The sequence below is a fragment of the Spermophilus citellus genome (assembly GCF_964194105.1).
Source record: "Spermophilus citellus genome assembly, chromosome: 15".
Taxonomy (NCBI): Eukaryota; Metazoa; Chordata; class Mammalia; order Rodentia; family Sciuridae; genus Spermophilus; species Spermophilus citellus.
In genome coordinates this window covers 80,506,506-80,526,863 of record NC_138195.1, presented here as the reverse complement: position 1 = coordinate 80,526,863, position 20,358 = coordinate 80,506,506, and the positions used below count along the sequence as shown (strand labels likewise).

The 20,358-nt window shown below is 36.8% G+C and overlaps 2 protein-coding genes across 11 annotated transcripts in view; one reads left to right on the top strand and one right to left on the bottom strand.

The window, feature by feature from the left end:
* Positions 1 to 2,118, bottom strand: part of VTI1A (vesicle transport through interaction with t-SNAREs 1A) — a 443,239-nt gene extending 441,121 nt beyond the window's left edge. For all 8 annotated transcript variants that reach the window (XM_081268185.1, XM_081268187.1, XM_081268182.1 and 5 more), the window contains exon 1: positions 1,695 to 2,118. In XM_081268185.1, the coding sequence (XP_081124311.1) occupies positions 1,695 to 1,788 (94 nt within the window). In that variant the 5' untranslated portion in view covers positions 1,789 to 2,118. The remainder of the gene's footprint in view (positions 1 to 1,694) is intronic.
* Positions 2,119 to 2,193: 75 nt separating this feature from the next.
* ZDHHC6 (zDHHC palmitoyltransferase 6) lies at positions 2,194 to 18,944 on the top strand (the record flags this gene model as incomplete). 3 transcript variants are annotated; one of them, XM_081268179.1, is made up of 11 exons in its annotated part: positions 2,194 to 2,428; positions 3,418 to 3,898; positions 5,513 to 5,604; positions 6,666 to 6,825; positions 8,339 to 8,500; positions 10,552 to 10,605; positions 14,799 to 14,966; positions 15,946 to 15,987; positions 16,672 to 16,817; positions 16,909 to 16,955; positions 18,330 to 18,944. In XM_081268179.1, the coding sequence occupies 10 exons, from the start codon at positions 3,632 to 3,634 to the stop codon at positions 18,431 to 18,433; spliced, it is 1,242 nt and encodes a 413-aa protein (XP_081124305.1). In that variant the 3' UTR covers positions 18,434 to 18,944. The 3 variants fall into 3 exon arrangements, with proteins under 3 accessions (XP_081124305.1, XP_081124306.1, XP_081124307.1); XM_081268181.1 differs by lacking the exon at positions 2,194 to 2,428 and having other exon boundaries at positions 3,715 to 3,898; positions 6,758 to 6,825; XM_081268180.1 differs by lacking the exons at positions 2,194 to 2,428; positions 8,339 to 8,500 and having other exon boundaries at positions 3,632 to 3,898.
* Between the last annotated feature and the right edge of the window lie 1,414 nt (positions 18,945 to 20,358).

Here is a 20,358-nt window from a genome sequence, read left to right as displayed (position 1 = left end):
CAATAGTAACAAAATCTGTTTCCTTGAAAACAGTTTTTATAAACTTTGCACCCATGGATGACTGCTACTTTGTAAAACAGTTTCACAGTAACAAAGCTATTAGCCCAAAGAAATGTTTCTATTGCTAAAACCATTACAATAAAAAATGAGCAAAAACCCAACTGGAACCACAAGTCCTGATATTCTGAGGCTCTGGGACTCAATTCAAAGAAAGTAGTCTCCAACAACAATGACAACAAAATTTAAGATGATCTTGGGCAGTGGAGAAAAGTAGAACTGAAGAGAAGAGACGAGGTGATGTATCATGAAGTGATGAGGCATCAGCCACTTTCTCCACAAAAATCTCTGAGGCAGCAGAGCTCGGTGGTATATGCTACCTTGGTTTTTTCCTCTTGTTCCCTTACTTGAACTCATAAACCTCCTTAAGACACCATTCACTTCCTGCAGAACTAACTGGGACTTCAGGAGATGAGTGGGGTGTAAATTCAGAGATCCTGGCTTCAAGCAAATATCCCTATTAACAGAAAATAGGTGGGGGAGAAGAAAAACAGGGAAATAAAGGTAGAAAATTATTTATAAACACAAAGTTTTCTGGGAAACAGGTAACGGGAAAGAGGAGTGACAACTTAGGTCCAGGAGAAATTATTACTGTCATTAAGGATTTGACTGACAAGGTCTAAAAGTGAAGTTGCCCCCACTCTTCAGGTTAGTGAGTATCCTCTTTTCTATACTGTATACCCCAGAAGGGGTCAAGTCCCGCAGCCCAATGACAAAACTAAGCCAAAAAGTAAACATCTTATCTGTAACTAACTACTCAAATTAAATCTGTACTTAGAGAAAGAGATATCCTAAAACAGTATCTCACACTATAAGTCACAAAATATATTATAGTCATCTACTCATTCACATAAACATTTGCTAAGCCCTTAGTAAACCCATGCGAAGGAAATCAGACACAGCTCCCATCTTCACATAGTTGACAATCTAGCAACCAAACAAAATAAAAAACAATTCCAGATGGGAGATGTAGAATTTTAAAAGTGAGAGAAATTATCCTCACTTTTACAAGAAATGAGGATAGAGGTATGAAAATGCTAACAATAATAGCAGCTAACACACCAAGAAATGGCTTTACATGTATTATATCATTTAAACTCTGCAACAACCCTATGAAAGAGACAATTCTCTGCATTTTACCAAGAAGGAAAGTTGTGAGAAGTTAAGAAACTTGCCCAAGAGACAAGTGGCCGAGTTGGGATATGAACTCAGGCATACTGGCTCTGAACTCTACTCTGCCACATATTATAATAACGTTAGTATTCCTAATACCACAACGCTGCTGTACATTACAGAACCATGATCTTAGTACTTTCGGTACTTTTCTTTGAATACTCACATCTTCATAAAAAAAAAAAAAAAGACTCAGAGAAACATTTCCAAGGGTACACAAGTTACAAGGCGTTGGAGTAGGAATTTGAATTCAGATGGTTCAGATTCCGAAGGTTTTTTTCAGCCACCCTTCAACTCAGTTTGGAGTCTACCCTCAACCAAGTCAAGCCCCGTGCCCCACTGGGGCCGCCAGCACTGCCCACTCCAGGCTCGTGCCTGCGGGACACTTGCCCAGGCGGCGTTCCACCGCCCCCAGCCTCCCAGCTCTCCAGGCCGCCCCCGCCCGACTGGGGCAGGGTTCTCACCAGGCGGGAGTCGGGGGACCCTCGAAATCTTGCTGGTGATCTCTGCAGTGAGCACCGCGAAGTCCTGCTCATAGCCTTCGAAATCGGATGACATGGCAGCTCCGGAGTGATGGACCCGGGCCGGAGCCTAGGACCAGTCGGGGGGGCCGCGGCTTAGGGACCCCTGGAGGCACCCACGAAAGCAAAGCGGAGAACCGGGGACAGCTCCCAACCCAGCTGCTTCCTGGTTGTTCTTCGCAATCTCTGTCCTCCGGAAATTGGGCTGCGTGCGCGTTTTATAGTCCGGTCGGGCTTCCAGATTAAGAAATTCGCCAAGAACATACGTCCCAAATAATGTACCCACAAAAGCACACAAAAACATGCGTGTTCTAAAGAATCACTGAAAGCATTTCCCTTCCCTGTACGTTCTGGGAAACGGTTCGGGCTCCCAAGCTGCTGGTCAAGAGGCCTGCTTCCCGGGGGAAATTTGACGCGGCGAATCCCCCGGAAGTGGCTGTAGCGGAGACTGCGCAGGAGGCCTGCGCGGGAGAGTCGCTACGAGGGCGCTGGTGGAGAGACGCGCGGGTCGGAGAGGGTCCCGCTCCAGCCTCTGGCCATCAGGACTTGCTTTCTGCTTGTTCTGGATAGAGGGCCCATGATGGAGTTATTCAAGGAGGAGAAAGTCTGTTCAGGATGAGCCCAGGTCACCCCGGAAATGCGATGGCCGAGGAGCGGGCACCAAGGACTTGACGGAGGTGGGAGTCAAGGCAGGGAGCGCCACGATGATTTGGGCGGTCTTCGCTCCACCCGAGTGAGGCCAGAATCTCCAGAAGGTTGAGACCCACCTCGCTTACTAGGATGTTTCTCCCCAGAGTGAGGATTGCTAGACGCTGTGCTCCATGACATGGGCGGGAAACTGAGGCACGGGGCAGCAGCATCCGCCGTGTAGGAATCTGTCGCCCCTATATCCCAGAATCTCTGCTACCCGTAAATCTCAGCTCCTTTCTCCCGGCTCACTCCAGTCAGTCATAAATACCGTCCTACGAACCTTTCCCGCCCCAGCAGGAAGTTCTTTTCGTCTCAACTCTTCTCATTTATATTCGTTCTCTTATTACTATGTAGTGATTTTTCTCTCTCTCCTTTCCTCCCTCTCCCTGCGCACTCCCTTTGCTTTCACTCCTAATCCTTAACCTTTGGCCGCAATAGACTGTTAATGTTGGTGTTTGGGGACAATTGCCAGCAAATGTGAGCCAAGTTTGGTTCACGCTTAATTCCGAACTCCGAAAGAGGCATCTTAGAAATCCCTAAAAAGTTCGCTGACTTGGCTTCTATTCTGCGCTCAGTTGTTAAATACTTGTTACTTTGGTTTAATCACATTATCTCTCTAAGCCAATTTCTATTCTGTGGGACAGAAGAAAGGAAACTGGATTAGAGCAGCTCTAAGGCCCAGCCTTCCCAGCTCTAAAATTATTTGCCCTGGCACGAAACAGTCGACAGTCACAGTGCCCTGACTAATTGAGAACAAATAATTAAAACTGTTTTGGAAACATATCCATTGTACCTGCCATTCAAACTTGAATTGTATTTTGGATAAGTCAAAAGTAATTATTTTTGACATTTGATAAAATACTCATTCTGTTGTAGAGAGAGATTGTTATTTGGGTGATTTATGGAGTTTACAAATATGGTATTATAATAAAATTTTTTTCTGAACTTTCCCATTTTGTTTTTTTGTTTTTTTTAGGTTGGGTTTCAAACCGAGATACTGGATTCTCCTAGTTAAAATAAAGAGCTGTGAGCGCTTAACACTGAAAATGGCATAATCTGCATTAACGTCTCATAACTTGATGGCATGACAGATAAGGAACACACAGAGACTTGTGGCATGTGGAAATGTGTGCACAGAAAAAGAAAATCTGTAACCCTTTAGAAGTAGGAAGGCATTCTTCTTCACCAAAATGGGTGCATTCTGCTCAGTTATCAAGTTTGAGAATCTCCAAGAATTAAAGAGACTCTGTCACTGGGGTCCCATAATAGCCCTTGGTGTTATAGCAATATGTTCTACAATGGCCATGATTGACTCTGTGTTGTGGTATTGGCCCTTACATACAACTGGAGGAAGTGTGAACTTCATCATGTTAATAAATTGGACTGTCATGATTCTTTATAATTACTTCAATGCCATGTTTGTTGGTCCTGGCTTTGTCCCTCTGGGGTGGAAACCGGTAAGAAAGATTTCCTTTTAACAATGATAATTTTGTTTTTACTTTTTGCCTAATCTGCCAACCAGTAATATCAAACATAGCCTGTTGTTTATCCTCGTACTACTCCAATTGCTCACTGATCATTTATTCTCAGAGAATTTATTTCATATCTGCTTGAAAGTAGTGATCTAAATTAGCTTTTCTCAAAGCAATTTTATTGAATACTCATCTACATTTGAAAAAAAAAACATTGGGGTGATGGTTGAGTTCATGGTGATAAGGAAACACAGCGTATCTTATAAGTTCACCATGCAATTTGGCTGTAGATTTTTTTTTTTTTTCCTGTGTAATACATTAACATCCCTCAGAACTAAGAACAACACTTAAGGAGTTACTAGTTTAAAATCATTGTAGTGAAATTATAAACATTGGAAAATATTGTAAGAATCAATTTATAGCTTCTTAAAAATTGTTAGATTGTGCTTATGAATGTCCACGTTTCTTGCTGAGGGATGTTACTTAGTAGCTTCTAAGAAGTACAGAATCCTGTGCTCTACTGAAGACCTACTGAATCAGAATCCTCATTTTAACAAAAGTCTCAGATGATTCTTAGGTATGTCTAAAGTTTGAGAAACAGTGTATTCTGTGTGCAGTGTGTTATTTGAGAAGGGTGAGACAGTTCATATTCTGAAAAAAATTATAACCTAGGAGGCAAATCAATGCATTGTGCAAATTACTAAACTATAAAGACAATGTGATGAGTGCTTTTGAAATTAGAAGAACTGAACACTTTCAGCTGAGGATCTATGAAAGAAGTGAGAGTTTGCAGAGCAGACAAAGAAGAGGGCATTTCAGGTTGGGGGAACAATGGGGGCACATATTCAGAAACAGCAGACAGCCTTGTAACTGGAAAAAAGATTATGAAGTTTGCAGATAATGATGAAACCAAGGTAGCTCATGGGAGGTCTTGAATATATGAGATATTCTTAGACCATAGAAAGTTTCTAGAGATTTTTCAAGCAGCTCTGACAGAGTTATGTATCTAAGAATATTATTTTGACTGTATTTTGAATTAGAAATTACAGTCAAGGAAACTACAAAATTATTAAAATGGAGAGAGATGACTCGTAATATCAAGAAGGGAGTAATTTCAGAAAAACTACCAACTCATGCTCAGATCTCCCTCTAAAATACCTGCTAAATTGTCAGCTACCTTTTTCTAAAGTCTTCCCATTTTGCTAAGATTTGGGGTAAGTAGAACTCACTAATGACATTGGATTTAGGTGGAACATGGGGAAGAAAAATTAAAAATGACCTCTGGGTAATTGGGAGAGTGAAGCAGCTCTTACCACAGATTTGTTATTTTAAAAATATTTTAGCTCAGATAAAAAGACTACAAATATGTTGAAATTCTGTTTCTCCTTTATGCTGGGGATGCAGCTCAGAAGTAGAACTTGCCTGGTATGCAAGGCCCAGGTTCCATCTCTAGCACCACAAAGAAAAAAGATTCCATCCACTTCCTAAATCCCATGAAAGAAATTAATACTCTAAGGAAAGCATTTATTCACAAAGCTTGACTTGTCATTACTTGAGATCAAGTATATAATATATTTTTGTTTACATTTTGCTGCCAAGGAAAATTCTCAAGATAGCATGTATCTCCAGTTTTGTAAAGTCTGCCAAGCATACAAGGCACCACGTTCACATCACTGCAGAAAGTGTAACAGGTGAGTTTGTCATTGGGAGCCGATAAATTTGATTGTTGGTCTTTTTGTTGCTGTTGTAGTTTCTACCACAACTATAGAAACTAGTTTTATTCTCTGCAAGCTGACCACTATATCAAAAATTTCATAAAAATGCTTAAGTATATATAATCTCCATTTAATATTTGTCAATCCAGATAATGTTTTATTCTTTTTTATTACAAGTAAAAAAACACTTTTCTAGAAAAATGTATTTTCTTTCCCTCTTGCCCTGCAAATGTGGAATAAAGAACTATACCTTTAGCTTATTTCCATACGAGGATTGTGCTTGTTGACTGTCATCTTGACTGACTATAGAACGTTCTGAGTCTTAATTATAGCCTTCTCCTTTTTCCATTACTTATTGATAAAATTTTACTCTTTATATAGATCTTTTAATATCAAAAGCTTAATGGAAAGAAAACTACATCACTATAAAAAAATATGAAATAAGCCAGGACTTGTTATAGTGAACAGCTAAATCCACTGATCATTGAGAAATTTAGGAAGACACCAGAGACAACTAAAGTTTGATTTGAAGCCAGGAAATTTTCCTTTAGCAAAATTATAGAACAGAAGCACATTAAGACTTTGCTTATCTGAAGTATACTGAGAGAACAGGAAGGAAGGAAGTTATAAGTATCTGTCTGGGCTCATGAACCCTAGTGGAGCTTTATAAGTAATTTTGTTTAGTCACTATTGTACTCTGCGTCAATCACTGCATTTCCGTACTAGAGAAAATCCAGAAACCATGCTCATTTATAATGAGCCTCTTGGTGGGCCTCCTAGCTCCTTTAAAGAAAGACACTTGTAACAGACATCTTTTCCTCAGCAGCTGTTATAAATCTTGCCCTTTCTTGGGCTGTTAAGTATTTAACTGTCCATATTGTATAACACCTATAAATATTTCTCTTTTCCATGAAATATAATTCCCTTGTGACTTATGGACATACTAGATTCCTAGTTACTTGATTGTTTGAAGACCAAAGTAATTTAAAGTAGAAGGGATTTTCTGCTTCATGTTTCATGTAAATTTTTCTTGTTAGATGTGTGATGAAGATGGACCATCACTGTCCTTGGATCAACAACTGTTGTGGTTACCAAAATCATGCTTCCTTCACGCTATTTCTCCTTTTAGCACCACTGGGTTGTATCCATGCTGCTTTCATTTTTGTTATGACTATGTACACACAACTGTATAATCGGGTAAGTGACAATGTTTGTTATAATATCAGTCATGTCAGATTAAGTGGTAGTTATAAGATTGTTTAAGAAGTTCCTTTCAGAAATATACTGTCTGTGATTTGGGAAGGAAACCAACTTTGCTTTATCTCTCAATCAGTTACTGTTTAAAAAAAATTTTAAACTTAATCTTTAAGATGAAAGATTATTTTGTTTTGGAAACTTACCTTATATACTCTACTTGAAGTTGATAATTATTTTAGTACAATATACATTATTTATTAATTTAAAAAATTAGTACAATGTACATTATGTGTTAGTTTTAAAATTAATGGTGATAGTAGGAAAAATGAAAGGAAGAAAAAAGAACAAGAAGAAAAAGACACACTAATACTTTCTGTTTCCTGTTTGTGTGGCAGGTTGTAGTTCTTTTGTTATTTTTAAGGGGGAGGGTACTGGGGAATTGAACCAGGGGTGCTTAACCACTGAGCTACATCTTCAGCTCTTTATGTTTTTTATTTTGAGATAGGATCTCACTGAGTTGCGAAGGCCTACCTTGAACTTGTGATCCTCCTGTCTCAGCCTCCTGAGCTGCTGGGATTAGTTTTGTCCATTTTTAATTCCATTGCCCTGAAAGGAGGAGGCACACACCCTAATATATGAATAAATTAAACCAATAACAGTTTGAGTTGATTTATGGGGAAATTGTCATGAAGTAAAGTTCAGAGGTCACAAATATAAATCCCTAAAGAGATCTGGAAGAAAACAAGAGACATAGGTCTGAAGGGACTGTGGCAAATGGGAGGATACATGTCATTGACAGAGGGGACAACCTGTATTTGATTGTAGCCAGTTTATGGTTTTTAAGAGTCCTAGCCCAGTAATGCTAGATCTTCTAATTTTTCAAGAAAAATCTAAGAGTTTGAATTTTTATGTGAAATCTCCTAATTTTAAATGTTGGCACCTAACTTCTGATAATTTAAAATATTGTACAGACCAGATGTACTCACACTCTGCAGGCCTGCATTTTACCAGCTCTTGACCACTGATTGTGAAACATGACAAAAGAAATAGATGAATGCTGGGCTATCTTTGCTGCTGTGGAAAACACTGGAAAGACAGAATAGTAAGCAGAAGGCAGGAGACAGTTATAGCTTACATGGGTGTCTAATGTTTTCTGTGTATATTCATGTTTATGGGGTTGACCTCTTTCTAAAGAAACAACAAAAATGGTAACATTGACGAATAAGGAAGGGGCTAGGGATGTAATTCATTATTACCTAGTATGCCCCAGGCCCTGGTTTCAATCTCCAATACTGCAAAAAAAAAAAAAAAAAAAGAATACTAAGAATGATATACACATTGGTATGAGCCCAAGTCACAGAACTCATTAGAAACAGTTATGTTTGTTGTATTTGCTTTGGTCACAGGGTCAATTATCATCTTTTTGATCATGTTGTTTTAAATGTTACAGCAGAGTATGAGCAGTTACCACAACCAAGCATTTCGAGTGTGTTGTCGTTGTTGTTATATATAGCTCTCCTTTGGGTGGAACACAGTAAAGATTGATATGAGTGCAGCCCGGAGAGATCCTCTTCCAATTGTTCCATTTGGATTAGCTGCATTTGCTGCCACCTTGTTTGCCTTGGGATTAGCTTTAGGAACAACCATTGCTGTTGGGATGTTGTTTTTTATTCAGGTAAGTTTCTTAGTTATCTCTGGCTAAAAGTTGTCATGTTATTGTAATGAGAAAGAAAAGTCTACATTTGAAAAGTATGCTGTATGAGGTGGACATTACTTTTGCTTATTCCATATGGGTAAATAATTTAATCATCTCTATACTAGTGATGATAATAATAAAAATTTTGAAGTAATTTTTGCCAGAATTTCTACATAATGGTTTTAATTTGTGAAATGCTAACCTAGAGTGCCGTAGCTCTTTGTAGTTGAGAAAGCTCTTCTCACTTTACAGTCTTACTTGATCTTCACATCACCCCTAAAAGAAGTTGACAGAAGAATATTACTGTCTTCTCTTTTACAGATTGAATCTCAAAAAGGTTAAATGACTTACTGAAGATTACCCATTCATGTATTCAGTAAACATAATTATTAGTATTATTTCATAATAGTATATATCTAATAATAATAGTAGTCATCATGTAGCTAACACTTTTGTTGAGTGCTTACATGCAAGGTGCTTTGTGTGTGTCAGCTCCTTCATAACAACCCCATGAAATAGTTGCTCTTTAATGCCTACTCTGTGATGAATTACACTGCTAATTTCTGAGGCTGCAATAATAAAAATTAAGAGGTTCCTTAGGGAACCCTTAGTGAACTTATAATCAATAGTAAACAACTAATACAGAGTCATATGTACATCATAGATTTATGCACAAAGTGCTTTGAGAAAACAGAGGAGGAGGACCTGGCTATGAAGGGACCAAAAAACAGTTATTATGTGTTTTATTTGCTTAATTTATTTATTCATTGAAAGCCTACTGTAGGCCAAGTGTTTTGGTAGACCTTTGGAATATGAGAGGGACTCCTGGTTCAGAGTTGTTTTTTGATGTGCCTTTCAGACATTGTGAAGGCACAAGCAGACTTCAAGGAAATGCAAAATACAGATTAGAACTGCTGGGCCTTAGAGCTTTGATGCATCATTCAACCTTTTTTTGAACTCCTGGTTTTAAAATAAGCTGATTTTGATTTTACTTCTTATTTTCTATTAGCCTGGAATCAAATTCTTTGAAAATTTTTTTCTTAATGCCTGTAATTTAAAATCATATTAGAACGCTGAGCACAGTGTCATACACCTGTCATCCCACCTATTTGGGAGGCTGAGGCAGGAAGATCACAAGTTCAAGGTCAGCTGGGGCAACTTAATGAGACCCTGTCTCAAAACAAAATTTTAAAAAGGCTAGGGTTGTAGCTCAGTTATCATCTAGTATGTATTAGGCCCTGGTTTTGATCCTCAGTGCCAAAAAATGAAACAAAACTATAACAAGAAATATACTAAGATTCTGAAGTATGAAAACAACCTGAGTGGAAGAAGTCATATGTAAGAAAATGAGATAATAGAATAAAGACTGTATACATTTAGGTAAGCAGAATATCTGGAATTATTTTTAATTGTTGTAAATACATTAATCACAAATATAAAATTCAAATAATAGCAAAATTTAAGGACTGATTGAATTGATTATACCCATGTTTTTTAATACTCTGAAAAACTTGGTCTGAAAATAGTACTTAAACATGAATTTTAATTAAAATATGAGATTCAGATTTGATGATGGATTGGTATGATCATTTTTGTGGCAAGGTATTGTTGTGCAGTGGTTAAGAACAAGTACTTTAGAAGACACACGCCTGTAATCCCAGCAGTTCCGGATGCTGATACTGGAAGATCTCAAGTTCAAAGTCAGCCTCAACAAAAGTGACTCAGCAACTCAGGGAGACCCTGTCTCTAGATAAGATACAAAATAGAGCTAGGGATGTGGCTCAGTGGTTGAGTGCCCCTGAGTTTAATCCCTGGTTAGCCTCCCTGCCCCTGCCCCCCCCCAAAAAAAAAGAACAAAATTTTTAAAGTCAGATGGGCTATGTACTGTTACTTAACCTCTGTCATCCTCAGTGCCTTTATATTTGGAATGGAGCAATAAAAGCTATCTCAGAGAATTGTTATGAAGATAATAATCTTAAATAAACCAAAGTCACATTAGTAAATTTTACTGTCTATCCTTTAATTTCCAGATGAAAATAATTATCAGAAACAAAACCTCTATTGAATCATGGATTGAAGAGAAGGTAAATTTTAATGATTTTTCCTCAATATAAATAAAGTACTGTTAACAGACCAGATTAAGTGCCTAAAAGTCAAAACTTGGCAGCCAAATTATTTCTTTAAATTATTTGCCTGCCTTATAAAAGATGAATATAGGAAACATTTCCATTTATTTCCATCTTAATATAACTCCCACAAAAGTATGTTTCACGTACACTTGAGTTGCTAAAGAGGTATATAAGCCACATATTAAACCACCTGGTCATTATCTCAACTAGAGGATAAGGCTCCCCATTTGGAAAGGTGCCAGAAGTGTTTTAGACTTTAGATGAGGCTTTGTCACAGACTTCAATACACTCTGTCCCTTGTGAGTCTAACAGAAGGCAAAACCCCAAATACCTGCAGGGGACATGCAGACAACCTAAAGAAAGAGGTCCACCTTGTGTATTAGAAAGCTACCTGACAGACAAAGCTGAGTGTTGCCATAAGGGAATATTTGTCAATTTTGAAATATGTTCTAATTTTTTTCCCAAGAAGTTAGAGATCTTGATTTTGTGAGAAGTCCTCTAAGCTTTCAAATGCTAACAAGCAATTCCAATTTAAAAAACCCTTTGTGAGCCAAATAAAAACCCAAATTTATCTGTAGGATATATTTAGTCCCCAATAACCAGTTTGTGAACTTCAGTTTACAGCAGCAATTCTCAAACTTTTTGGTTTCAACACCATTTCACATTTGTCATAATTGTTAAGGACACTGAAGAGCTTTTGTTTATGATGTGTATTAAATTTATTGATATTGCCATATTTTCTAAGAAAACTTTTAAATATTTATTATTTCATTTAAAAATAATAAACCCATTATATTTTAATAAAAATAATGTTTTGTATTTCCAAATGAAAAATGGGAAAGAGTAACCTTGTTTTATATTTTTACAAATCTCTTTAATATCTGACTTATCAGAAGGCAGTTGGATTCGCACATCTACTTCTGCGTTCAGTCTGTTGAGATATGTTACTTTGAAGTTTATGAAGAAAACCCAACCTCATACAGATAAATAGGTAGAAAAGGATAGAATATTTTAATAGACCTTTTAGATGATATTAGATATTCTTTGATCCCACATTAAAAGAAAGTGACATTTCTTGTCAGTAAATTTTTTGTACTTTTACATTAAAATTCATTAGCCTTATCTTGCTCTGCAAATGGTCCTTTTACAAGTTTGTGGCTTTGTATAATATCATGCATTGATAATTTGGGAAAACACTGGTTTACTGGACTATACAGGTCTTCCAAATGTTCACACCTTTCAAATATCACATTCATTCATATCACTATCAATTTCATGGGAAAAAAATTTTAAATTTTGGAAAGCTGTCAGATTCATAGTGATAGATACGAGTTTTCTAAAATTCTAATTTTCACTTGAAAAACTTAAGTTTTTCAATAGTAACCAACTACTGTCAGCTATTTCCTGTGAAATGACAACCTGACTTTGTTCATTTTTGAGAAAGTATTTATGAAATACCAGAGTCTGAGTAAGCTTAGTTTGTCTATTGATTACTGATTCTTTTAAGTAAAAGTAGTGTTATGTGAAAAAAGCTGGGTACATAGCTTTTTATAGCTCACAATTAAACAAGTGTTTCTCTATGGATAACTATGCTCCTTTGGTGGGCTTTATGTATGCTTCCCATTTTGGTATATAGAATATTAAAGGGGACATCTACTTGAGAATTCAGATTTAATAAAAATAATAATTTTTACTGCTTCCTCAAGAACATTCTTACATAATTTTTTTAACTGTAAATATGTTTAGTTATCCTTTGATATCTGCCAGGAATTGGTTTCAGGATTCTCACCCAAACCAAAATGTGTGGGTGCTGCAGCACCTCACATAAATGACAAAGTGACATATAACATATACATATCTTCTTGTATACTTTGAATCATCTCTTGTTTACTTATAATACCTAGTACAATGTAAATGCTATGTAAATAGTTGTTACATTGTGTTGTTCTGTATGTATTTTATGCAGATGCACTTTTTAAAAAAATATATTTTCATTTTGGTTTTATTATAGCAGTACCTTACTTCTTGGTTTCAATATCTGTATTCATTATCTAGTGCTACATATTAAACAATTCTTTTTAATGTCTTAGAATTTAAAAAAAAATAAAAATATATTCTCAATTTATGGTAGAATCCACAAATGTAGAACCTGTGAATATGAATATATGGAAGGTTGACTCTTGGCAAAGAATATGTATGGCTACTGATAACACTTTATGCCACTATCTTGTTCCTACTAAGATGCCAACAATTTTACCCCCCATTGCAAATGCCAACACAATGAAAAGGCAAATAACATCTTAGTGTTATTATGAAAATAGTTTGACTTTACTGAACACAAAGAAAAGGTTTGGGGGACACAAAGAAACCTAGAAAGCAGGCTTTGAGAACCATGGATATACAGGTTTAAGTCCAAGTTCCTTAGTTACACATAATAAGACTTTTCATGACTTCCCCTTATCTGCTTCTCTCCTATTTCCCGCCCTCTCTACTCCATCTCATGCTCATACTTTGTACATCTTATGCTTCTGTATCAATGCACATAGTGTTCCCTCTTCTAGACTCTTTTCTCTCTTTTATCTGATTTCTTGTCCCTCACATCTAGTTTAGGTATCATTTCCTCCAAGGATACTTCCTTGACACTCTCTAAACTTGTTCCCTTTTCCCATAGCAGCACCACATACTACTGTCATCTTTTACACATAATATGTATAGAATCTCAACTTCATTGAGTGCTTCTTTTAGGCAAAGACATGTCTTAGTTATGTTTGTAAACTACAGTTATCTTTACTAGTCTTCCTTTGTAAATAGCCAAGATCTCTGTTTTTGAAATTCAGTTAATTTTAAACTAAAGTTTTTGTTTATAAAAAGGGAAAATAAGTTATCTTTTGCTAACTGGATGAGAGCAGATTTATGCAATTCAGTAGATTCATGTTACAGGAAAATTAACATTCATATCACTTTATTAAAAAATGGGAAGCTTATGCCTAAAATAATGTTTCTTAATAATCAGGTATTTCAAAGTATCATTTCTAGTAAGGATAACAAATATATAGACATCTATTATATTTTTTGCTAATGACCAAATCTCTCTAAAAAATACCATGCCAAATCTAGAGTTATTTGAAAACTGGCACTTACCAGTGAGTAAAAAATTTGAGTAAGTGAACATATTAAATTTATGGAAAATGTATAGAATTTACAAGAAACTAAAGTTTATACAAGTTTCAATATGGCTTACACTCATTGGAATGTAAAAACAATGTGTGTTTATACCACTAGGTGTCAGCAGAACTTAAGTCATTTAAAGCTAGTTTATTTCCCTAAGTTAAAGCCAACCATTTAATGCCTAGAATTTACAAAGGAAAAAAAAAACTAGAATAAAAGTTATACCACCTAAATATGCATAATACATAAATGCAAATGAGTGTGTGTATAAAGAAAGATCTGCACATACCTGCTGGTCTTTAGAGAATGTTTTCATAAAACAATCCTGGCAATTTGGGAACTGAGACGGAAGTACTGAAAGTTCAAAGCCAACCTCAGCAACTTAGTAGAACCCTGTCTCAAAAAATAAAAAAACTGAGGATGTAGCTCAGTGGTAGAATGCTCCTGGATTAAATCACCAGTATCACAAAAAGCAAAAACTGATTACTCTCCCTTGTCACACCCTTCCTAGTCATTCCACAGGTTTCACTGAGATCTGGAATAAAGCTCTGCATTTTGGTGCAGCCTATGAGATAGTTAGATTCTGAGTCAAATAGTCCATCCTAAGTAAACCCTTACTTTCTCCTGAACCTATATGTGAGCATCCCTTCTTTTTAACCTGTCTTCTTTGGTACTGCTAAACAACTAGAAACACTTAGGCTTTTCTATATATGGGATAAAGTTAGTCAACTCTTTTATTAAGCCTTTTCAAATGCTTATTCCTAAAGGAAACTTTTGAGTAACATGGCATCTAGGTTGGTGTTCTAAGTCAAGTTCTTCCTCTGTTATGATAAAGCTGTCTTATGGGTACACTACATTACAACAAAAAGAAAGTACTTGTAAGGATAATATAAATTTAGGGGAAAAGTATTCTCAATAATGTATTATTGGAGCCACTTAAGACAGAGGTGTCTGCCATTTTGTATCTTTGTTATCCACAGGCTAAAGATCGAATTCAATATTACCAACTAGATGAAGTCTTTGTTTTTCCTTATGATATGGGAAGTAAATGGAAGAACTTTACACAGGTATTTACATGGTCGGGGGTCCCTGAAGGAGATGGATTGGAGTGGCCCGTAAGAGAAGACTGTCACCCGTACAGCTTAACGGTGAGTACATTTGTTCAAATAGCTCTTCCTTTTTTGCCTCACCATGTGCCCCTTATTCCCCTCAATACAGTGACATTTTATAGTAACATAATAATGCAAATGTGTTCAGTATGTCAAAATGAATCTAATACTAATAAAATACTCCTTTATCATATCTCTTAACTCTTGAATCTTCAAACCTGTGTGATGAAGTCCTGATTCTTTAACTTAGTTTTACAAAACCTTACCTAAAACTGTCTTACAACCTACAATGTCATATGAACTCCTTATATATTCCTGCCCCCTAACATTGCCCACACTGTTTTGTCTCTCTCAAATGACCTCCTCTTTGTCTGCCATTAGGACCAGTTCCATACAGTCCAGCCTGCCCACTCCAGACTCATCTGCATTGGGCATTAGTCATCTAAACTACCTGATAGCTTATGAGGTCTCACATTTTATTTATTCTTGTGTCTTATGTCCTTGTAGCTTATGAGGTCTCACATTTTATTTATTCTCATGTCTTATGTCTTGTACTTAATTTGACAAGATTCTACAATGGAAACTATGTTACCTTTACTTCCTATCATGTCTATTATGGTACTATTTAATACTTGTTGATTAAGGGCAAAAAGTGAGTTATGGTAATGACTTAGTTGAACCTCTTGGTAATAAGTTCTGCAGTTTGTTGTGTCTAAAGAATCAGTGAATTTCTGTCTTTGCTTTGGGCACTGGTCTGGAAGAGCAGAGGACATATCTCCTGGTTCCTGGGCAGTAGTGAGTACTGCAAGAATATAGATGGAGCTATCAGACTGAATTCTGAGGAGAAAGCCCCACTCTCAGCCTCTGGTTCCAGCCACAGGCTTTTGTTCCTGTGCCAGAAAGACGGGAAGCCTTTAAATTGTCAGCAATATGAATTAATGCTGGAAAGTTGAGAGTTTGTAGGCTGTTTTTCAACATTGAGACAAGAGCCTTAAGTTTTTCCTTTTCTATCTTTCAGATAGAACAGTTGAAACAAAAAGCAGATAAAAGAGTCAGAAGTGTAAGTAATTCTTTATTCTATTTTCAGGCTTTATATTTCTTTAAAGTTTTCTTAATTGCCCTTGAGGAGACACCAATGGTTGGATTTCTTTAAATAATACATACTGTAATACGTTTGTTGAAATTTGATGTTGTTCAATTTTGTTTTCATTTAAACAGTATGCACTACAGATTCAGAGGGAACTTAGCCAATTTATATTGCTAACAAGGAAAAATAGTTGTCCTCAGTATGGCTTGTTTAGGTGAAACCCATTCTTACAACCATGCTGTCATATTCGATGCCACTAGGCACATATGGCTATTTAAGTTAAATTAGTTAAAATAAAAATTTAGTTCCTTATTGTACTTGCTGTGCACATTATGAGTGCTTCGTAGCTATGTGTGTCTAGCAGCACCCCTTGAATACCACAGATGTACAGCAGATAGAAGATTTCCATCATTGTTGGAAAGTTCTCTGGTTGGTGCTGTATTGGAATTTAATTCTTAGCAACTGTGTGCTTGAAAGGAAGGGTAAGACAAGCCAGAGAACTAAACATAGCACTTGCCTCCTATGGGGGAAGATGAGTGGGAAACTGGGAGGGAAGGCTTGTCTCTAGATATTTTGGGTCTACCTTTAAAAATTTAAATTCAAACTTGAACTCAGATGAATAAATACTCAAATTGTTTTTCTTACCACTGATAATAGGTTCGTTATAAAGTCACAGAAGATTATAGTGGTTCCTGTTGTCCTTTGAATAAAGGAATCAAAACCATCTTCACAATCCCTTGCACTGAAGAACCTCGAATACAGCTACGAAAAGGGGAGTTCATTTTGGCTACAAGAGGGTTAAGGTAAGCGATAGAGAAGTACCACATTTCTTCCTTAATGACAAAATTGACATCTAACCTAAAAAATATAAATTTAATCTTTTAAATATTTCAGATACTGGTTGTATGGAGACAAGATTCTTGATGATTCCTTTGCAGAAGGTAAGGAAGTGGAAGGGTACGTTTAAAGGACAAGAGTGCTAGCAATGATTACAAATTTTCAAGAATATCTTTTAAAAATAATCATATCAAGTGCATTTGGGGAATTGCGTAGAGAGGCACATGATTAAGCAATAAAAAGAAGCCTCTTCTGTTTCTAGATAGCCCTTGTAATGATCAGGTCTCTATATAATGACAGCTAACACTAGAGCTTTCAATGTATCAGGTGCTTGTATAAGTGCCTCAGCTGAACAGTATTAGAGTTCCCAACAGACCTCTTAGGTTATGTTATTATTTATTTATTTATTTATTTATTTATTTATTTATTTATTTATTTATTTTAAAGAGAGAGTGAGAGAGGAGAGAGAGAGAGAGAGAGAATTTTTAATATTTATTTTTTAGTTCTCGGCGGACACAACATCTTTGTTGGTATGTGGTGCTGAGGATCGAACCCAGGCCGCACGCATGCCAGGCGAGCGCGCTACCACTTGAGCCACATCCCCAGCCCCCATGTTATTATTTATATCTTATTCGATAGGGAACAGAAGCACAGAGAGGCCAAGCAATTTTCTTACAGCCACACACTAAAAACAGGTGGAACCAGGGCTCAAACCCAAGCTAACTCCAGAGTCTGTAAGCCCTGTGCTTCATGTTCCCACTTTGAATGAATATTCATCTTATTTTTATAAAAATAAATGAATTGAAATTTTGTTTTCTTCTTTTAGAATTGTTTTAATTCTTCTAGAATTGTTTCTTTTTCTTTTTTCTTTTTAAAGAGAGAGAGAATTTTTTTTAATAATTATTTTTTAGTTTTCGGCGGACACAACATCTTTGTTTGTATGTGGTGCTGAGGATCGAATCTGGGCTGCACACATGCCAGGCGAGCGCGCTACCGCTTGAGCCACATCCCCAGCCCTAGAATTATTTCTTTTTGAAGTAAAGATCAGCTGAGGATGCTTTTGAAAAACATTCAGGGTTAATTATAGATTAACTCCATATGAGAGGTTGATAAAAAATTTTATATGTTAGAAAAAGTCTAAGAAGAAGATTCAGAGGCCCTAGGGAGCTAGTTCCCCAGGACGGATGCAGTGTGACTGTGTCAAAATGCCTTTCATAGTCATATAACTAAGCAACTGCCCATATGGAAAAAGCCATGACTCCAGTTAAGTGGTAATGGACTTTGGGGAATATCTTTTCAACTTGTCAGAAGCATTTAGGAGCCATTCTTTCTTTTCCCTTAAGTTGTGCTTATAAATGCCAGTGGATCGGGGCAAGGCTAACAAAGCCTTATTAACCTGAAGTAACAGGATTGTTGATTCCCGTAATGTCATTGCAGTACATCTGACTAGTTCATGTCAATTTCATTTTCTTCCTCAGGTGTTTCAAGAATAAGAGGATGGTTCCCTAGAAACTGTGTGGAAAAGTGTCCCTGTGAGGCTGAAACAGATCCAGCGCCAGAGGGCGAGAAGAAAAACAGATAGCCACTGTTTAAATGAAATTATCTTTTAAGTCTGCTTCATTACTTGAAAATTATACACATTACTAAAACATTATGCAATGAGCCTACTCTGGTTAAGGTATTCTGTTCCTCAAAGGTGCCCTAGTGCCATGATTTAAATATTTTTATTACCATTTTGAAATGGAGAAGCCATTCTGCATATGCCTTTGAATTCCTGCCTCTTTTCCACCTCTTCTTCCTCCTGAAAGGAGCAGAATTTCACCCAAGTAAGTTAAATGCATTTTCTCTAGGGTTTTTTTTTAATGCGCTGCACACTCTGAACCTCACCTGCAGATATAGTTCCCCCTTTGCCAGGAGATCTGCATGTGATCATTTTATTTCCCCCTCAGTTGATATTTCTTATATAATATCTTAGATACTATAGAACTTAACTTGTCAAATTCAATATAAGCTCAAATTTTGTTACCTGTCTTTTAATAATGCAGATTTTGTCAAATCAAATAAATATTGGTGGATGTTCTGTATAAATCATAGTTTTTACTTAAAGCTTTTTGTGTGTGTGTGCTGACTAAAAAGGTTTATCTTTGGTCCTCATGAAAAAACTGCCCTGCTACCCTGTGAAAATGTGGCATCTCAAATTAGGAGTTTTAAGACATGACATACTCTCCTCAATGTGTGAATCCTGTTGATGGTTTATGGGATCACAGCACGCTAGGAGACTTCAAACCCAGTGACATCAAACTGCTTGTCAAACTTGACTATATCAAAAACTGAAGCTTGTAGAAGTGGTGGAATCCAGGCTGCTGGACTTGGATGCTTAATGGTGGGCTTATCTAAATTTCTGAGTAGGATTACAGAAGGAAGGAAAAGGCCTACTTCTTTTGATTTCAGTAAACTCGTCCATTATTCATTAATTCTTTCCAAGGTTGGGAACTTGAGGCTTTGGGGTCAGGCTTATAAGAATAAGGGAGGTGCACTTGAGGATTCAGGGTGAGTGAAACATGACTCTGCCTCATTGTCCTGGGGTGGGACAGACAAAATATGTCAGAGTTTTTTATTATGAAGAAGGGGACCATCATGAGTTGACAATTAAAGCAGATGAGGAAACAAGTCTTGTGCCTCCAGGAGTATCTGCATTTTAGGCAAAAAGGACAGGGAGAACACAAGGAGGGGCTAGGGATGTGGCTCCAGCGATAGCGCGCTCTGGGTTCGATCCTCAGCACCACATACAAATAAAGATGTTGTGTCTGCTGAAAACTAAAAAATTAATATTAAAAAAAAATTCCCTCTCTCTCTCTCTCTCTCTCTCTCTCTCTAAAAAAAAAAAAAAAAAAAAAAAAAAAAAAAAAAAAAAGAACACAAGGAAACTGGAATGTACCTGACATGTTTGAGGAACAGAAGAGTAGCCAGCAAAGGTCAGCATGGGAAGAAGGGGGAAGTCAAAGAGATGAGAGCCAGCTAGACCACAGAGGGCCCTACAAGTTAGTTCCAGCCTTCCTTTTGGTTTGGATATTCAAATATAGACATTTCTTCAGCTTTTCTAAACCCAATGTCTAAAAAGATCATCTAAGAATATTCTCCTTAACTATAGTTAGAAGCCAGAAAGGAACTCTAGTTAGAAGAGTACAACAAAGGTAGCAAAGGAGAAAATATGAATTAGTGCTTCAGGTTTGGGCTCAGCTCCTGTTTTATTACAGCTATGGGATAAGGTGGACTGGTCTTCTCAATTTACTTATCAAACTTGCTTGCATACTAGGATATCTGGAGACCTCTTAACAATCCCCGTGCCCCAGCGGTATCCCAGGCCACCAAACTCAGGGTCCCTGGGGCAGTGCCTGGGCAGTGGTATCTTTTCAAACTTCTAGTTAAATCTAGTGTGCACCAAAATTTCAGAACCATTAGTCTCAAATTTCTAAGTGGTCCTTGTTGAAGACTGATTCTCATCAG